Source organism: Mytilus californianus, unplaced genomic scaffold (assembly GCF_021869535.1).
Source record: "Mytilus californianus isolate M0D057914Y unplaced genomic scaffold, xbMytCali1.0.p SCAF_11, whole genome shotgun sequence".
Classification (NCBI taxonomy): Eukaryota; Metazoa; Mollusca; class Bivalvia; order Mytilida; family Mytilidae; genus Mytilus; species Mytilus californianus.
The window spans coordinates 16063323-16082071 of NW_026262593.1; the positions used below are offsets into that span (position 1 = coordinate 16063323).

Consider the following 18749-nt stretch of genomic DNA (forward strand, 5'->3'; position numbering starts at 1 on the left):
TCGCGGCATCAATTTGTAAATGCAAAGACTGGTCGGCTTTGAATAAAAATGAAATGTCTTGGTATAGTGACAACTATAACCTCATGAACTTGCAAGTTATATATATACTTAGGTTATTGGTCTTATACAGCAAAGTAATCGTATAACATGATCTCGAGTAAATATGCTTTTTATTCTGTGAAGTTACTTGTTTTTTTTTCGATTTTTTTTAAACATTTTGAACACAAAATCTATATTTACGTAATGCTTTACTTATCAAAAATGGATGATACATTAATTACATCTTGCATGATAATGAATAAAAGTCTTAAATTGTGACTATAAAACTAGAAAGTCAACAAAACATATAAACAGTTTTCATAATCACACTCCCGGAAGTACTTCCTTTGCTTTCTTAAATATTTTCATGTTCATCTGTACATAACATTAAGCGCCGCTGTTTGACTAATTATAACCTGGAATTGAGGTCCCAATCCTGTTCTAAATCTTCGAAACAAGAACTCGAGAATTGTTGTCCGCTGCAGAAGGTATGCAATATCTAGCAAACATTGGACCTTAATGCTAAGATGGTTAACATACAACAACAATGTCAACAAAGCAATATCATGATTTTTAATGTAGTGCTTAGTCTATTCCAAATAAATAAAGGTTTCCTTTGAATATAACAAAACTGCTCTTAGCCATGACATACTGTATGATGAGGTTTGAGTGATTTTGAAACTTATTGTAGATCAACAGTATGCAATATCAATGTTCAAATTACACTATGAAGTTATTTTTTTGGCACGCTATGATCTTCACTAAACATTGATGTTCTCGTGTAATTTCAATAATTTTTTTAACAATGTTTTTGGTATAATAATACGTTCCAAATATTTTTGGTATAATAATACGTTCCAAATATTTTTGGTATAAAGATACGCTATGCGTTGTAAAATGACGTTAACAGTACCAATTTTACTGCACCAGATGCGCATTTTGACAATAAATGTCTCTTAAGTGATGCTCTTGGCCAAAATATTTGAAAATCCAAAACTTGATTCAAACGTTGAATAGCTGATTAAATCATAAGGGACCAAAAGGTAGAGTTCATCACAAAAAGTGATTTTGTACCTGTTTTTCCGATGTTATGTTTCCCCTTGCTTTTCGGTCATCGTTAATGCAACTTACTCTAAGTTCAATTGACAGCGGTTGGGCTAGAAAGAGCTAAACGCGTAATAAAGTGTCCGCAAAACTAAGTTGGTTTAAAGTATATAATACACTTTCACATAGTTTAGTTATTCCTCATTTGAGTAGAAGGTGTCTTCAACAATAGAATTGTGTCTATATTTACATATATGTATGGACAAATATTCTATGGTTAAATCATACCTTATTTTGGTATAAGTTGTCTTCAACAATAAAACGGTGACTGTATATATATATATATATATATATATACTTAATAATTTTTTATGATGAATACACTCTTCATAGATTCAAGAATTTAAATTTAGTACGCCACACGTACGTTTTGCGTACCTTATTTGGGTATGAGGAGTCTTCCACAATAGAACGGTGTCTTTATTTATATATATTGAGTATTTTTTCATGGTACAATTATACTTTATTTGGGGTACAAGGTGTTTCCCAAATACGTCTCAACATGCTAACTGACACTTGATGAATAGTAACTAATTTTTTATCGTTATTTTTACAATTGCCAAAATCATAAGCTAGCATAAAACCGTTAATAGGATGTAATCTTAATCCAAGTTTTTTTATACACAAAGCAACATAAATATCTTCCAGATGAAAAAACGGAACATCTTTTGATATTTTCACTATTTTTGTGACAACGTTCAAACTGGTGACGTATCCAGTACCCGAACAAAACCCTGGATATGTTGTTTGTGGATAACTTTTAAAGGAAGCATACCATTTTGACCGTTTATCTCGTATAGGATGTGCCAAATGAGCACAGCTTCCTCCAACGGCAGTCTGTAAAGCATTGTTGTTTTCCTTTATGACTCTAATTAGTCCAGGAATATGCACGTACATATCATCATCTGTTTTCATAACGAACTGTGCGTTTTTACAGTGTTTTGTTGCCCATTGATAACCCATCAATGTTTTGTAAGTGAGATTATTGTACGCGTCCTTAAAGTTTCCCAAAATAATATCCTTGGTTTGGACGTTTTCATTCTCTAACTCTTTAGTCATTGGCGATTCGCCAAGAAGAAATACGTATCTTATATGTCCTTTGTTCATTTTTGTATGCGTCAACCAAGTCTCTCTTATAGCGTTTCGACTCAACTTATTTTGAGGAGAAGATGTTATCATAATCAGTATATCGATAGACTCGTTTCTTGTTTTACAAATGTCCTCATTGTTGATGATAAAGTTAAAGCTTTCTGAGAAACAACCAGTACATTTCTGTTGCCTGTCTATTTGTGTTTGTCCAACAGATTTTTTAGTACTAGTATGTAAAGTTTTAATTAGTTCAACAGTTTTTTGCGTACTAGTGTGCAAGTGTTGAAGAGTTGTCAAAGTTTTAATCTTTTGAAGAACAACTTTTGTGTCACCTGTAGCATCATATAACAAGATTGGTTTCACATAAAGCGTTAAAGATCTGACGTTTGGGTATATGTACCAGAACATTGGGAATACAATTCCGAGTACAATAATAAATGGAAGCAGGCGTACAACGTCCTGCCTGAAATTCCTCCGCTTCATTTGAATAGTCTTATGCATGTTGTTTGGTTTTCATTTGTGAAGGTACTACGTAAATCTGAAAAAAAACAGTGTGATATAAAATGAAAGGTTTTAAATCATATGTACATAAAATTTTCTTTAACCAACACTTTCTATTTAATAGAATCGTAGTTTAATAAACCTAATGATAAAACGAAAAAAGTTTACACTAATTCGTTTTGGATATTTGGTCATTTTAAAAGTGCTTGGAATATGTATTGCAATGGGAACTTTTTGTGCTCCTCTCATCGCAAAATTGGGCCTTTATTGTAATGAATAATCTTAAGACCCAAGAACGTTTTTAATAGATACACACGTGTTTGCAGTGATACTGCAAATTTCAATGAAGGTAATATTTTCAGGACTACACACTTTATCAACAAAGATGTAAATATCTCAAACTAGTCATAACATTTTAAAAATATTGAGATTAATTAATGGAAGAAAATAAGAAGATGTCAAAGGTGCAAAAACAAACCCCCAAAAGTTAAAGATGAACACCTTGCCAAAATAAAAAAAAGACTGAAAGACTGTCAAAAGTCCACAACACAGAAAAAAAATGGTTACAAAAATCGTTTCACAACAATTCCAGAGTGAAACTAGATGTTCGGGAGGGTCATTAGTTCCTGTTTCACTTGTGACAATCGTCGTGTTCTCGGGTTCAAATAAGTTGTAATTGATAATATTAATTTATCGTACAAAAATAGGTTATGCTACTAAAAGAAATTCTGTGTCGCTTATACGTTATCGAAAGAAAATATGCAAGATGAAACAACGAAATTAAAACATAATCAACATGAATCTCTTTATACTAGAGTTGATACCGGGCTATACGGAAGTGTATGCAATTTATGCAAAGTATGGTCCTACTTTTAGAAATTTATTAAAATGGAAAATTTCGAACATGGGTTTTTATGGTTATATTATTTATAATGAAAACAAGTTGTGTTTTTCTTGTGTCGTTGTTCTCCTCTTATATTTGATGCGTTTCCCTCAGTTTTAGTTTGTAACCCGGATTTGTTTTTATCTCTATCGATTTATGAGTTTTCGAACAGCGGTATACTACTGTTGCCTTTATTTAGAAAATATCCTTTGAATGGTTTGTTCTGTTTGTTTTGACTAAGTAGACTTATTGATAAAGGTTAGAATCATGCCATTGTTATTGAATCATTATTCTCATAGTTTAGGGGATAAACATAAATTCTCTAATTCGTTTAATTAAAAAAATGTTTCACTGTTTTCATTTGCTTTGAAATTATATTAAGATTTTCCGTTGGCATTGTATGGGATAGTTTTCATTCTGTTTGTTATGACGTTTATGTAAAAATATGCCTGTATTATTGTTCTTATTTGTGTTCATAGAAATCCACTTAACTGGCCGATGATTACCTATTTGTTTTTTTTGGAGATCTGTATGTATTTATTAATATATCTTCATTTACGCGGCGTACATTTGTATGTTCGTTATGTGCAATTACGCATGTCAATTATGTCAAAAGAAAATTAAAACAATATAAAATACTATCTTTTGGTCTTTGTATATGTGAGAGAATGATAAGCCCTTTCTTCATGATTAAGAACGAGCGTTTGCGAGTACTTATCATGATAAAAAGGGATTATCATTCTCTTTCAAACGTAGAATATTGTAAAGCGATCAGGCCTAAATAATCTCTTGATTGGCTTTATCAAAAAGGTTTCATAAAAGATAAATCAATATAAAACATAAGGATTTAAGTTTTTGCAGTAGATTGAACTGGTTGAAAGCTTAAGGAGGAGGTAAGACAAGCGCCATTATTTGGCCCTTGAAATTGCGAAAATAGTAAAAATTCTCCAATCCTGCAAAAACTATTTTAGTCATACTGATAAATAAAAACAGTGATATAAACTGAACCTTTTGTTAAAATTAATCACACGCAGAAAAAAAGAAAAAAGTTTTTTACCTCTATTGGCAGCCTTCATCTCAAAATGAGGCTAGTTTTGTGTGAAATAAAAGAAATTGAAGCCCTACATGGAATTCGCAAAACACAATTCAATATTGATACTGATATTTGACAGACTACTGCACTGTGAAAATCGGCGGAAGTTATCCCATAGATTAAGTATATTCATACATGTTGTGTCATTGGTAATCATACCGCATCTTCTTATTTCTATATGTACCTTCTCCTTTGTCATGTCGTCTGTACATGTTTGTATTTAGTAGAAGCCGTATCTTATAAGAGAGGCGAAAGATACCAGAGGGACATTCAAACTCATAAGTCGAAAATAAACTGATAACGCCATGGCTAAAAAAGAAAAGGACCAACAAGCAAACAGTACACAAAAAAAACATAGAAAGCTAAAGACTGAGCAACACGAACCCTACCAAAAACTGGGGGTTATCTAAGGTGCTCCGGAAGGGTAAGCAGATCCTGCTCCACATGTGGCACCCGTCGTGTTGCTCATGTTAGTACAAACCCGGCAATAAGTCTTATTCGTTAGGTCATATTCGGGAAAAGGGGACGGGATTGAAGTTACGACAATAGGAACATATCCGCTATCATCTGTGAAACGGATATTCCATAACGTCAACCAACCTTTGATGGCGTCCGTAAAACTTACGAAGGGATGATTTCAACTTCACCACTTAGAACTCTTGCATTAATAGCTTCCTAGTGAGCAGCAACCCTCCATCAAGGAAAGCATGATAGGAAATACAGGCCTGGAATAGTGTATCAACTGGGAGATATATGCAGGCGCTTCTGGAATGTTGCTAAGAAATAGAAAGTTCACAATTGGGAAGCTGAAATCATCTCTTTTAAAAGAGACACATGACTGGCGTTTAAAAGAGACACATGACTGGCGTACAAAATTTGAATCCTGGTATCTATAATGAGTTAGTTACAACCACTGGGTCGATGCCACTGCTGGTAGAGTTTTCTCCCCGAGAGTATCACCAGCCCAGTAGTCAGCACTTCTGTGTTGACATGAATTATCATTGACATGGTCATAATTATAAATTAACTGTTTATTAAACTTTAATTTTTTTGAAAAATACTTAGGATTTTCTACCCCAGGAATAGATAAACTTAGCTGTATTTGGCAAAACCTTTCGGAATTTTGGATCCTCAATGCTCTTCAACTTCGTACTTTATTTGGCCTTTTCAAATTTTTTTATCTGAGCGTCATTGGTGAGTCTTATGTAGACGAAATGCGATTTTGCCGTACAAAACTTGAATCCTGGTATCTATGATGAGTTTATTTATGACAACTAATGCTTACATCTATAAACGATTCCAATACTTTGATCCTTTATTACGAACGCATCAAAGTTGTTGTTACGTAATCACCATGAATACCTAGAAGTGTAGATATTCGTGAATAACACAGCGGCTTTCTAACAAGAAAATAAAAGAAAATACACCCCAAGTTCTACAACAATAGAAAGATTCAAAGCTTGAAATAACTCCGATTCTGTAAATCTATTTCTATTTCATTTTTCAACACGGATTACGATAAGTCCATTATTGATAAATCTAGGATACAGCTAATTAAAAATAATCATGTAAACAAAGGTGACAGTAGTTTACTGATATTCAAATTTCATTTATCAATTATGAAGATATCAATCAAGTTAAAACAAACAAAACCTGATGGATTTGAACGAAATTAAAAAAGAATTAGAACAGGGCGTCGACAGGGTAAACGTCTTCAGCTACGCATGCGTCACCCGCCATACAAATAAACAATCGGGCAAAATGTTACAATCAAGAATAAGCCACAATCGGAAAAATTAAAAATCAGACGACTGTTCTGATTTCTAAAAATCTAGCAAGTTAAGACACATCTCATCGATCAACCCATTTGTGATGGTGACCGTAAAACTTATATAGTACCGATTGCATCCTCATTACTCTGTTTGAACAGTGTTTCTGTATAAGAAGCATATCACTATTAATGAATTCCGTATAGTGTGAACATACACGAGCGTAAAGTATCAATTAAGAAATGTCAACGACATATGATGATGCAGACGGTATGTTACTGCTGAGAAATGGGAAGTTTACTTTTAGAAATGATGTGAAATTATCACGTTTCTAATAGATTCTAGTTTAAAGTTGTCATTTTGCGTCAAAATTGAGGAAAAGATCAAGATATGAAGAAGACCTCCTTGTTTCGGTAGTATCCTTAATCTCAGGCACTCACTTATATGTGGGGTTTCGAGTGATAGGTCACCAGTATATACTATCTGAAAGTGAAATTAAAAGACCTTGCAAGATGTCTTTTCTTCTTGTCTTTGAAAATGTACTGTATGATTTCTGCTTCATATGAGTGCAAAAACAAGTCAACCATTTGGTGTGCGCAATGTGTACGGATAGAAGGTAAGACTGTTGAAATATGTGACCAGCCATGTGATTTCCAGGCTTATTGTGGTATTTAGTCTTATCGATATATGCAGGAAACAGTATTTCCACTTCACACAAAAAGTATATTTGTACTTGCAAGCAAAAAATGAAACCAAAGTGAAGTGTTATACCTTATTCAAAAATACTTTGAGACGACAATCAAACATCGTTTAATTGATTAATAAAGCATCAAGACATTTAGTATAGGAATAAATTTGTATGTAAACAGAATTTGACATAAACGCCGTTTTTCGCACAATGCATATATATCTCCATAAGCCTGGAAATGTCATGGTGGGTCACTTGTCTGTCTACCAAACTACTATGCGTAGAAACTAATTTGTTTTAAATATGTACTACTTTCCAGTATGTTCTTTTTTGACCGGGCCAGATTTGGTGGTGTTACATCTTATAAAGTCTATACAAATTATTTTTGCAAAGAATTCTGCTCGAGCCGGTGCTAGGGGCCGTCTTAAACTTGCAGTGAGGTGAGAGTTTTTTGACTCTGTGTTAAAGGCATCACTGCGACTTTGAGATGAGAACACTAATAAAATCGCTGTTTTTTTGCTTTTTGTGTGTTTTTTTTTTGCTGTGCATACAATGATTCGTGTCATGAATGGATACCCCATATCCTTTATTTTTCTATTATACAAAACGCTTAATTTTTACAACGACAACAAATTATCAGGTGAATACTCTGCCACCTTCATCAGGATCAATACTGATAGATAATCAATCGATGATTGGTATTTATTAATGAAGGATCTGTCAACGTAATGATAACAATATGAATCATGATTATGTACACTTAAATATCAACCCCTTTATTTAGAAAAAAATACAAGGTTATTTGATTTATAAAAGGTTTTAAATATTTTGTTTGAGCAAGTTTACATTTTGAGGCATCAAAAGACCAGTGTTTTCACAACTTTAAATGCTGATGTTTAAAAACTTATTTTGTTGTTCTGTAGTATAACACAACTAATTAAGAATAATTATTTAACTTAAGGCGACAGTAGTTAACCGATTTTTTTTTAAAATTATTTACTTGTATTTCCTGCTTCGATTAGAATTTATAATTGATGAATAAGTTTGTAACCCCAACATCCCTCAAAAGTTATGCAATAGGAAAATGATTGAATTTGTTCTAGATTTACCTCTGTTTATCATTGACATTAACTCTTTTTGTGTAAAAATTGTTAATATAACAAACGGAACTAAAGGAAGTCTTTAATCCATGCCTTCATTTATTTTAAAAATAAATCTCTCAAATTTCTTATATCGGTTAAAAATGTGAGCACATAACAATGGGATAGTGGTAATGATATTTATTTTTTTCATTTTCTAAGTAAGATATTGTTCTCGTAAACTGGAAACAATTCTGTTCAAGTATAGGAATAATACGACTAAAGCATAGCCCCCTTGCTTATTATGTTATATTCTACAACTTCATACATTCATAACTATTTTGTATGAAGTTTAAATAAAGTGGTAATCATTTAATGAAATCGCTGTTTTTTTGCTTTTTGTGTGTTTTTTTTTTTTGCTGTGCATGTACTGATTTGTGTCATGAATGGATACCCCATATCCTTTATTTTTCTATTATACAAAACGCTTAATTTTTACAACGACAACAAATTATCAGGTGAATACTCTGCCACCTTCATCAGGATCAATACTGATAGATAATCAATCGATGATTGGTATTTATTAATGAAGGATCTGTCAACGTAATGATAACAATATGAATCATGATTATGTACACTTAAATATAAACCCCTTTATTTAGAAAAAATACAAGGTTATTTGATTTATAAAAGGTTTTAAATATTTTGTTTGAGCAAGTTTACATTTTGAGGCATCAAAAGACCAGTGTTTTCACAACTTTAAATGCTGATGTTTAAAAACTTATTTTGTTGTTCTGTAGTATAACACAACTAATTAAGAATAATTATTTAACTTAAGGCGACAGTAGTTAACCGATTTTCAAATCTCGAATTCGACAAGAGAGTTTACAAGGAAGCTATTGAACCAAGAAATCCAAGAGGTGAAGTTGCAATTATCCCTTCGATAATTTTACGGACGTCATCACGAGTTGGTTGATTCTAATGGAATATCTGTCACAGATGACGACCAAAATGTTTCAGTTGTTGTAATTACAATCCCGTCGTCTTTTCCTCGAATGTGACTACCGAATTAGACTTATAACCGGGTTTGTACTTACATGAGCAACCCGACGGGTGGTGTCACATTTGAAGCAGGCTCTGCTTACATTTCCATATCATCTGTGATAACTTAGGTTTTTGGTGGGGTTCATGTTGCTCAGTCTTTAGTTTTATATGTTGTGTTTTGTGTACTGTTGTTTGTCTTTTCATCGTTTTTCGTTTTTTGTCAAAGCATTGTGAGTTTGTTTTCAATTTATGCGTTTGAAAATCTCTTCGAGACCTTTCACCTCTCTCTCAAATGTTAAGTCCTCCTGTGACCTCTTCAGGATGTAGAGAAGTGTGACTTTTTGACTTTTGACTTTTTATTAATATTAATGATTTATGAATAGATAAGATTTGAAAAAAACTCGAATCCGTGTTAAATTGAAGGCGTACACACCATTGCTTATCTCTATCGTTTTTTCTTTGTAAATCATTTCGTCTTTTGCTGAGAGTATTTATATTGAAGGATTGAAGTAAAAATGTATTCCATCATAAAATTCTATAATTCATTACAGACTTTGAATTTAGGGAACAGTACTGTAGCTTATAACATGCCGCCGTCAAATCCGAATTAACGGCGGAAACTCATTAACTTCAGTATTGTTATTCCGATTCTAATGAACATGATGAATTACAAGAAGAAAAAAAAAATAAAAATAAAAAGTAGAACTTGAAAAAATATTTAAATTTGAAAATAAAAATAAAATTTCAGATTGATTCTGGATTAACAAGTACACATTTAATCCAGAATATGTGTTAACGATAACCAGTATAGTTGTCAAATCGTTAATCATATTTTTTTATGTCGTGTGAAAAGGGTGTTATACTCAACTTTCCAAATATACTTTAAATACCTAAATGTTAAATGGGTCAAATTGTATTTTGTCTATTAAATCTAGCAAATCTGTAAAGTAATTGTTTAATCAAAGAAACAGTTCAAAAGTTGAGAAACAACATTTCATTCAAATATTGATCACTCGAGTATAAAAAAGCAGCGAAAAAAGGCCCTAAATCTTATAGCCAAACAGTCTATAGATATAGAAGGGGTTTTTAAAAAATGCTGCATTTGGAAGTCAATACAATTTGATTTTCTCCCAATAACCCATTTATAAACCATTTTAAATTACTTTTAGTCAAATAGTGTTATATATGACATGGAATAAGTACATTCTGCAAAAATCAATTAATGTAACTATGAAAATTTCAAAACATGTTTGTGTACTATCTGAATAATTTGTATTGGAACACATGCTAGATAGAGCACTTTAATTTTGATCAATTGGATACAATACGCTCACATGTTGACTAGTATTATATTTCTTTTTGTATACCTCTGAAGTCTATTTAATACGTCTTAACAAATTAAAGAACTAATTAGTTTTTGTGAATGTAAACAATTTTTCCATTCACTATATTGAAGGGAGCAAAATTTAGTTTTTGAACAACATGATTTTGCCATAAAAAAGAAAAAAACCTCCTAACTTATAGTCACCAGAGGATATCAGCAAGAGTGTCGGAACAAAAATGATAAATTATTTACTTGTATTTCCTGCTTCGATTAGAATTTATAATTGATGAATAAGTTTGTAACCCCAACATCCCTCAAAAGTTATGCAATAGGAAAATGATTGAATTTGTTCTAGATTTACCTCTGTTTATCATTGACATTAACTCTTTTTGTGTAAAAATTGTTAATATAACAAACGGAACTAAAGGAAGTCTTTAATCCATGCCTTCATTTATTTTAAAAATAAATCTCTCAAATTTCTTATATCGGTTAAAAATGTGAGCACATAACAATGGGATAGTGGTAATGATATTTATTTTTTTCATTTTCTAAGTAAAATATTGTTCTCGTAAACTGGAAACAATTCTGTTCAAGTATAGGAATAATACGACTAAAGCATAGCCCCCTTGCTTATTATGTTATATTCTACAACTTCATACATTCATAACTATTTTGTATAAAGTTTAAATAAAGTGGTAATCATTTAATGTCAAAACTATACCTTATCCTGACTTGTGTTGAAAAAATCAACACAACTTTAATTGCACATTCGAGCGCACTAGTTCCCTGAAGTAGGGTAGTACAAAACAGGTACCTCTTTTCTGAGGAACAGGGCAAATATGCCCTCCTGTCTTAATTTCATATAGTTTTTTTTTAATATTCAAAAGAAGCTTTGAACAAGGGTTCTACAGTTAAGTCCTTAAGCTTTCATTTGATACCAAAATTACCCAAATATTTTACTTATTGATAAAGTTACAGCTATGCGTTTATTGATAAAGTTACAGCTATGCGTAGGAACTATTTTGTTTAAAATATGTACTACTTTTGTATGTTCTTTCTGACCGCCGAATAAGTGGTGAACTTGAAAGTGTTTACAATGAAATTATTCATATAACTAATTTTTACATGGGCATAACTCTTTTAAAAATAGTTATTTGTCACTCATTTTCAAATAGTCCTAGACATTACTGACTTAAATCTTTGAAATAATGTTGATAACAATCTTACAAGAATTGTACACATCAGAGCTTTTGCAATGCAATTTGTCATATAACTAATATTTCCAAGGGACATAACTGTTTTGAAAAATGTTGATCGTCAATCATTTTCGAATTTGTCTGACACATTGGTGATATAAACCTTTGATATAAGTTTGATGAAAATCTGCCAAGGACTGTACATGTGAGATCGTTTCAATACAATTTTCCATATAATCAATATTCACAACAAACATTACTCTTTTAAAAATAGTTGATCACCACTGATTTTCGAACTTGTCCGAGACATTGCTAATATAAACCTTTGAAAATGTCTGATAAAAAATTTGCATAAATTGTACAAATGACAGCGCTTACAAGCACACGGACGAGCACTCGAACGGATGGATGGACGGAAGCCCTGTATTTTTATGTCACCTTTGAGGCGTCGCGCGAGGAACAAATAATGTCCTCCCATACTATGACCAAAACCTATGCTACGTAAATATTGAAGAAATGGGGATATTTTTTGAAAATAAAGAAAAACAAAGTATTGGAATAAAATAAAACGTAAACATATACATTCGTATTTATATATCTATATATAAACGAGAAATTCTGATCTGAAATATGTTAGTTGCATTTTATTTTGAATCGAACTCATGTTTATTTTATTGATTTCTACAACAAAACTGATGAATAATTCACCTGCAAGTTTTTTTAAACAATCATATGACGCAACACAATACTACATATAATAACAGGAGATGAACAATAAACAGCAAATAAGCGACGTAAAATTCTTCTATGTGTATAAAACCAAATATAAGCTAACGCATAAATTGAACTGGAACCTAATGTGTCCTTTGTCCGAAGACATTACATGATATGTGGAGAGGACATGCTTGTAAAAGTAATCATCTGTGTCGTCTTTACCTTTATAAAAAGTTATGATAAAACGAAATGTATTTATGACCTTGATTTTTCTGTATAAACTGCCATAACTAATATGAATTGATCAACACTTCAACAATGTGCAAAATCCATATCGTCTCATCCAGACACGCTTCATAGCTGCTTCAAGATTTCAACACTTGACAATATAGAATCCAGCAAATACCTTGGCGTAACCATTAGTAAACAACTTATCCATGGACAGACATATAGACCATATTGTAGGCAAAGAATATATTGGGAATTATTCGGTTTTGGCGGATAATTCCCAATATGCTTAACTTTTTAAGTAACAGCATAGACATTCATGGGAAGTAGAAATAAGAAGATGTGGTATGAGTGCCAATGAGACAACTCTCCATCCAAGTCACAATGTGTAAAACGTAAACAACTATAGGTCAAAGTACGGCTTTTAACACGGAGCCTTGGCTCACCGAACAGGAAGCTATAAAGGGCTCCAAACTGACTAGTGTAAAACAATTCAAACTGGAAAACCAACGGTCTGATCTATATAAAAAACGAGAAACGAGAAACACTTATGAACCACGTCAGCAAACGACAACCATTGAACAACAGGCTCCTGATTTAGGACAGGTGCAAACCAATGCAGCGGGTTTAAACGTTTTAACAGGCGCCAAACTTCAACCTAACCTGAAACAGTAGTGTAACATTACAACATAGAAAGACACACTATAAAATATCAATTAAAATGGACTAACTCGATCAAAAAAGACAAATTAACAGAAACAAGTAAACATACACTGAACGAATAAATTTGTTCTATGACACAATATGAATAAAAAATTAATAAAAAAAAAGGGGGATGTAAAACAATGTCAAAAAGACAACTCTAACATGGGACAGAATATCTGACAGTGTCACACAAACATGGCGAAACAATTACAATGAGAAAGCATCGACGAACGAAGGCAATCTAACATATTCCGTATGTAGCTTCAAATACTCAATGAACAAAAAAATACAGACAGGCAACCTAACATATTCCATATGATGCTTCAAATACACAATGAACTAATAAATATAGACAGACATGAATACTTGATCTAGAATGAAAGCCTAACCTGAGGTAAAGGTTGTTTTTAATCGAGAAAGAATATACACCGATGCCAATGGACAATAATTCTAACCCAGACCATCATGGAATGGAATCAACCACCATCTAAAGTCACTTCGGCTGATACAATAGAGGGATTCAGTCATGCTCTGAAGGGAAAAAGTCGGCATAGCTTGTATATACAGTTTAATTCTATATCGGAGTTTGTTTGAATTGCAAATACCTTTGAATAGACTATCTTTTTTCAGCAGCACTGAGTAAAGTATACAGTTTCTAACTTTGATGAAAGACACGAAGAAGAAGACGATGTAGCACATTCTTACGCTTCCTTTCAAAATTTCAAATCGAAGTCCTAACCCTTGGCACTCAACGGTATTTGACCCCAACAAAACATGTCTTTCAGAGGTTCAATTTCTTTTTATTGATGCTCAAGGCCAAAATATTCAAAAGTCCAAAATCTAATAAAGCTGCCGAAAAGCTAATTTACCAAAACAAGATGGCGACTTCCCTTAGTTACCAACATTAGATTAGGAAATTTTCAGTCATTCAGATTAATCGATTCAAAATAATAACAGTATAATTATAAGAATTGCCTTATTTAGTAAAATATCATTTATGAAACCAGACTTTATCATACCTTATTGATCAACTGAGACACATATCAACTTATCCGAAGTCAGGCGGAGTGTCATTAGAAAAAAAAAGTGACGATAGAGATACTGACAACATTCTTTATGAAATTTTCTAATTTTTAATAATTTATCAACATCAATATAAATAAATTTCCAGTTTGCTAAGCATGCAATTGTCTAAGTTGGGTAAAGATAAATATATTTTATATAACTGAATTCTGTAATAGTGAAACAAAGGATCTGGGGTATTAATCCATGACACAAAATCAGTACATGCACAGCTGTTTTTGTTGAAGCATAGGCTGTGGATAATGATATGTGAATGTATTTATTTGTGCATATAATGCATATTTATCGTATGTTGTATACATTGTATATATTAAAATAATTAGTCCCACTTCGGTTTTATCATGTATATCTATTATATAGTCATTTTATAAAATTTACTGTTTGCAAAATTATAAATTATTCTAAATAATAAGGATGTTCTTGTCCCAGGCAGAATACCCTGGCCATGTTGGGCGCAACTTTTTGGAAGTTTTGGTCCTCGGTGCTCTTCAGCTTTGTACTTGTTTTGGCTTTCAAACTTTTTTCATCTTAGCGTCACTGGTTGGTCTTGTGTGGACGAGACGCACGTCTGGCGTATTGAATTTTAAGCCTAGTATCTTTTGTTAGCTATTATTCGTGTGTTTCTTTGTCCTATATGTTCTCTCATTTATTTGTATTGTGGTCCTGTCATGTGATGTTGTCGTTTTGGTGTTGTGTTTGACGTTGCCATAAAAGCGGGAGGTTTGGCATGCCACAAAACCAGGTTCAACCCACAATTTTTTTCTTAAAATGTCCTGTACCAAGTCAGGAAAATGGCCATTGTTATATTATAGTTCGTTTCTGTGTTTGTTACATTTTAATGTTGTGTTTTTGTTGTGTCGTTGTTCTCCTCTTATATTTGATGCGTTTCCCTCAGTTTTAGTTTGTAACCGGGATTTGTTTTTATCTCTATCGATTTATGAGTTTCGAACAGCGGTATACTACTGTTGCCTTTATTGTATACATAGGCCAGCAGAAGCACGCCTCCGGTTGCGGGATTTTCTCGCTGTGTTGAAGACCCATTGGTGGCCTTCGGCTGTTTTCTGCTCTTTGGTCGGGTTGTTGTCTTTCTAACACATTCCCTATTTCTATTCTCCATTTTATTATGTATATTTGACTTATTTTGAGGGCCTTAACATACCATGATTTAAGACAATTGTATGCCTTTAATACAATATAAGGGCAACAGTAGTATACCGCTGTTCAATACTCATAAATCGATTATGCGAAAACAAATCCAGGTAACAAACCAAAACCGAGGGAAACACATCAATTATACGAGGAAAACAACGGAACAACAGAAACACTGAACTGCAAAAAAAAAACAAAAACAAAAACAAAAACAAAAACAAAAAACGCCAACATACATAGAAACGGACTATTTGATAACTAATGCCATATTCCTGACTTGGTACATGACATTTTAAGAAAAAATGGTGGGTTGAACCTGGTTTTATGGCTAGCCAAACCTCCCGCTTGTATGACTATGTTAAAAATACAGCTAAAATGACAACGTTACGTGACAGGAATACAGTACAAATAAACCGAAGAACACTCAGGACAGAGAAACACATTAATAAATAATATAATAGTAAATTACAACATGTTAACCACAGAATAACAACGGGCACCTCCTATGAATCCACGACAGCACACCAGGACACAAACGAATTATAAACTGTGCGTCACATGAATGTATCAACGCCACAAAAAGTGACGTATTTTTTGTGACGTGTTTTATTGTAGACACGTACAAGAATATAAAATTGAGTTTGTAATGATGTTATTTTATTTATTTTCTAACCATGACTAGAATACTAAAATAGAATTGTGTTTGTAATGGTATTATTATTTGCATTTTTTAACCATGTCAAAACTGTGTATTCAAAAATAAACCTGTGCATATAGTTGCTTTAAACTAAAAATCATATAAATGAAATAGCTGATTAATTGTCTTAACTTTTACATACATATAGAAAATAAGAATAAAATAACTGTAATATAAGGCAAGATCATGTAAGACCAAACAATAAATACACTTGAAAAACAAACAACATAAAACAATAACACTGTTGACGAAACACGAGTAACTCGACTATATTGACAAATAAGACATATGTGAAATGTACCCAAAATACAGAATTCAAATCACAAACGATAAGACATAGCACAATATCTAACCTGACTTACAAAAGAAACATCATAACTAAAAAACATTTATCAAGAAATTGTAATAATATTTGCAATCGATTTATATGATTTTATGTACAAAACTCTTGGTTTTTTTTCCCTTTTTTTTTTGACATAAACTACAGCAAAGATCAACAAATGTAATATAATAATAGAAATGGAATGTAAAGTACTATAAATTCATATCCATGAGTCCCGTTTATATAAGCAATGTCTATTGTATAAACTTTTACACATGCTTTAACCAAATGAGATGTGATTAATTTTTGTTGATGAAAATTAAATTAATGTTTACTTTTTAAAACACTCAACCCATGATGTCTGTTTAAATTCATTTAGTATCCAATAAAAGAATTATTGATTTTGATATTAGTCTTAAACTTTGAAGATCTATTCTTTTTAATTGTTCATTATTACAAGGTGACGGACCTATCTCTATATTATAACTATGAACAAAACAGTAAATAGAGCGTATCAAACGTTTGTTGAAAAATATACAATCGTCCATACCAATTGTAAACCTTTAAATTTCTTCGATGGCAGACACTTTTTTTCAATAATTTTAAGAAGAAAAACAAATATAAATAGAAATGGAAAAAATAGAAATAAATCTTAAAAGAAGAAGTACGGCGAAAATCAATTTATCAACTATATAATATGCAACTTCACAAATATTCCTAAATATATGTTAAAATTCCAGGATTATTTTATCCCAAATTAACATCTATATACGTTATCACAAACTGGTGGTTATAAATTCCCAAAAGGTTGTCACAGTAATAATCAGCAGAACAGAAATGAATATTTGTACTCGATGCAGACTGCTGTTTTTGATCATTGTTGTAGTTGGTTTTATGTCTAGAACTTTTTCACATCTTGTCAAACCTGAGGCTTTTGTAACTTTCTATTCGGATTAAAATTTGCTTATTTATGAAGATCCTATAGTTACCTGTTACACTTTTTTGCGTAAATCCCATAAGGGGTTCACGCTCATATATTGGCGAGTTTTGGAAGTGTCTATGGGCCACTCGATATCCTCTGAACGCCTCGAAAATTTTCCATCATTTATATAGGTAGTTATTTATATTATCTAACTGGTCAAAGGGATTACAAATTTTATTAAAATGGCTGATAGACAGCAAATCCAAAGTTTACCAATGAGAACATTTACTTGAATCCAATACATACTTATTGATTTAATAATATTCATTCATGTACCGTATATGCATCGATTTTGAAATGTTATGTTAAAATATTGAATGTTGATTCCATTCACTTAAATGAGTATTTCCCTGTCTACTTTTGTATATCTTTTAATATTGTACTTACCAAATAGGCATTTTAGTTATTTCGGGGTATGTCCACATAACAGGTTGTTTGTATTTGTATATGAAACTACTTAAATTGCTACTGACAAATTAGTAGTATGATACTTCCATTCACAAGGTGTCTATTTAACTTCCAATAACCATGATCGTTTGTAAAATCTTTAAAATACCTGGTCACAAGGTTTTGCAAATACTGCTTCATTTCACAAGTATATAATTGGCAGTAATTATTCCTTTTTAATATATATACAATATTAGGCCAATGTCAGAAAAATATAAACTTTTTTGTATGAGGCCGAAAAACTGAGGAAGGACGTGCTTGTACCGCGGCCTTCCCCAGTTTTGTGGATAATACAAAAAAGTTTATATTTTTCTGACATTGGCCTAATATTGTTTTTATACTGCAAATTAAATTACCACAGTAATAGCTTTTTGAATTGTAACACAGATTTCAAACTTATTTTCATCCCTAAATGAACCCCTTATTGTGAAAAAGTGATCCATGATGGAATTGACATTGCACAAAATATAGCTTTGTTACTATATTTAGGAAAAAACACAACTAGTTGCAATATACAATGAATTCTAAGTACCCGAAAGAAACCATTCTTAAGGTAGTATGGAGGAATTAAAAAACTGACAACACTGTTCACACTTACCCAGAATGTAGTTCA

At 32.0% G+C, this 18749-nt stretch overlaps 1 protein-coding gene across 5 annotated transcripts in view; it reads right to left on the minus strand.

Moving 5' to 3' along the window:
* Window positions 1-231: 231 nt before the first annotated feature.
* LOC127719662 (beta-1,3-galactosyltransferase 5-like) overlaps window positions 232-18749 on the minus strand; it is a 115538-nt gene continuing 97020 nt past the window's right edge. For 4 of the 5 annotated variants that reach the window (XM_052225895.1, XM_052225893.1, XM_052225892.1 and 1 more), the window contains exon 2: window positions 232-2770. In XM_052225895.1, coding sequence (XP_052081855.1) covers window positions 1600-2733 — 1134 coding nt within the window. In that variant the 5' untranslated portion in view covers window positions 2734-2770 and the 3' untranslated portion in view covers window positions 232-1599. Of the gene's footprint in view, window positions 2771-18076; window positions 18321-18749 lie in introns of those variants that run through there. The other variant, XM_052225891.1, reaches the window with a different exon arrangement.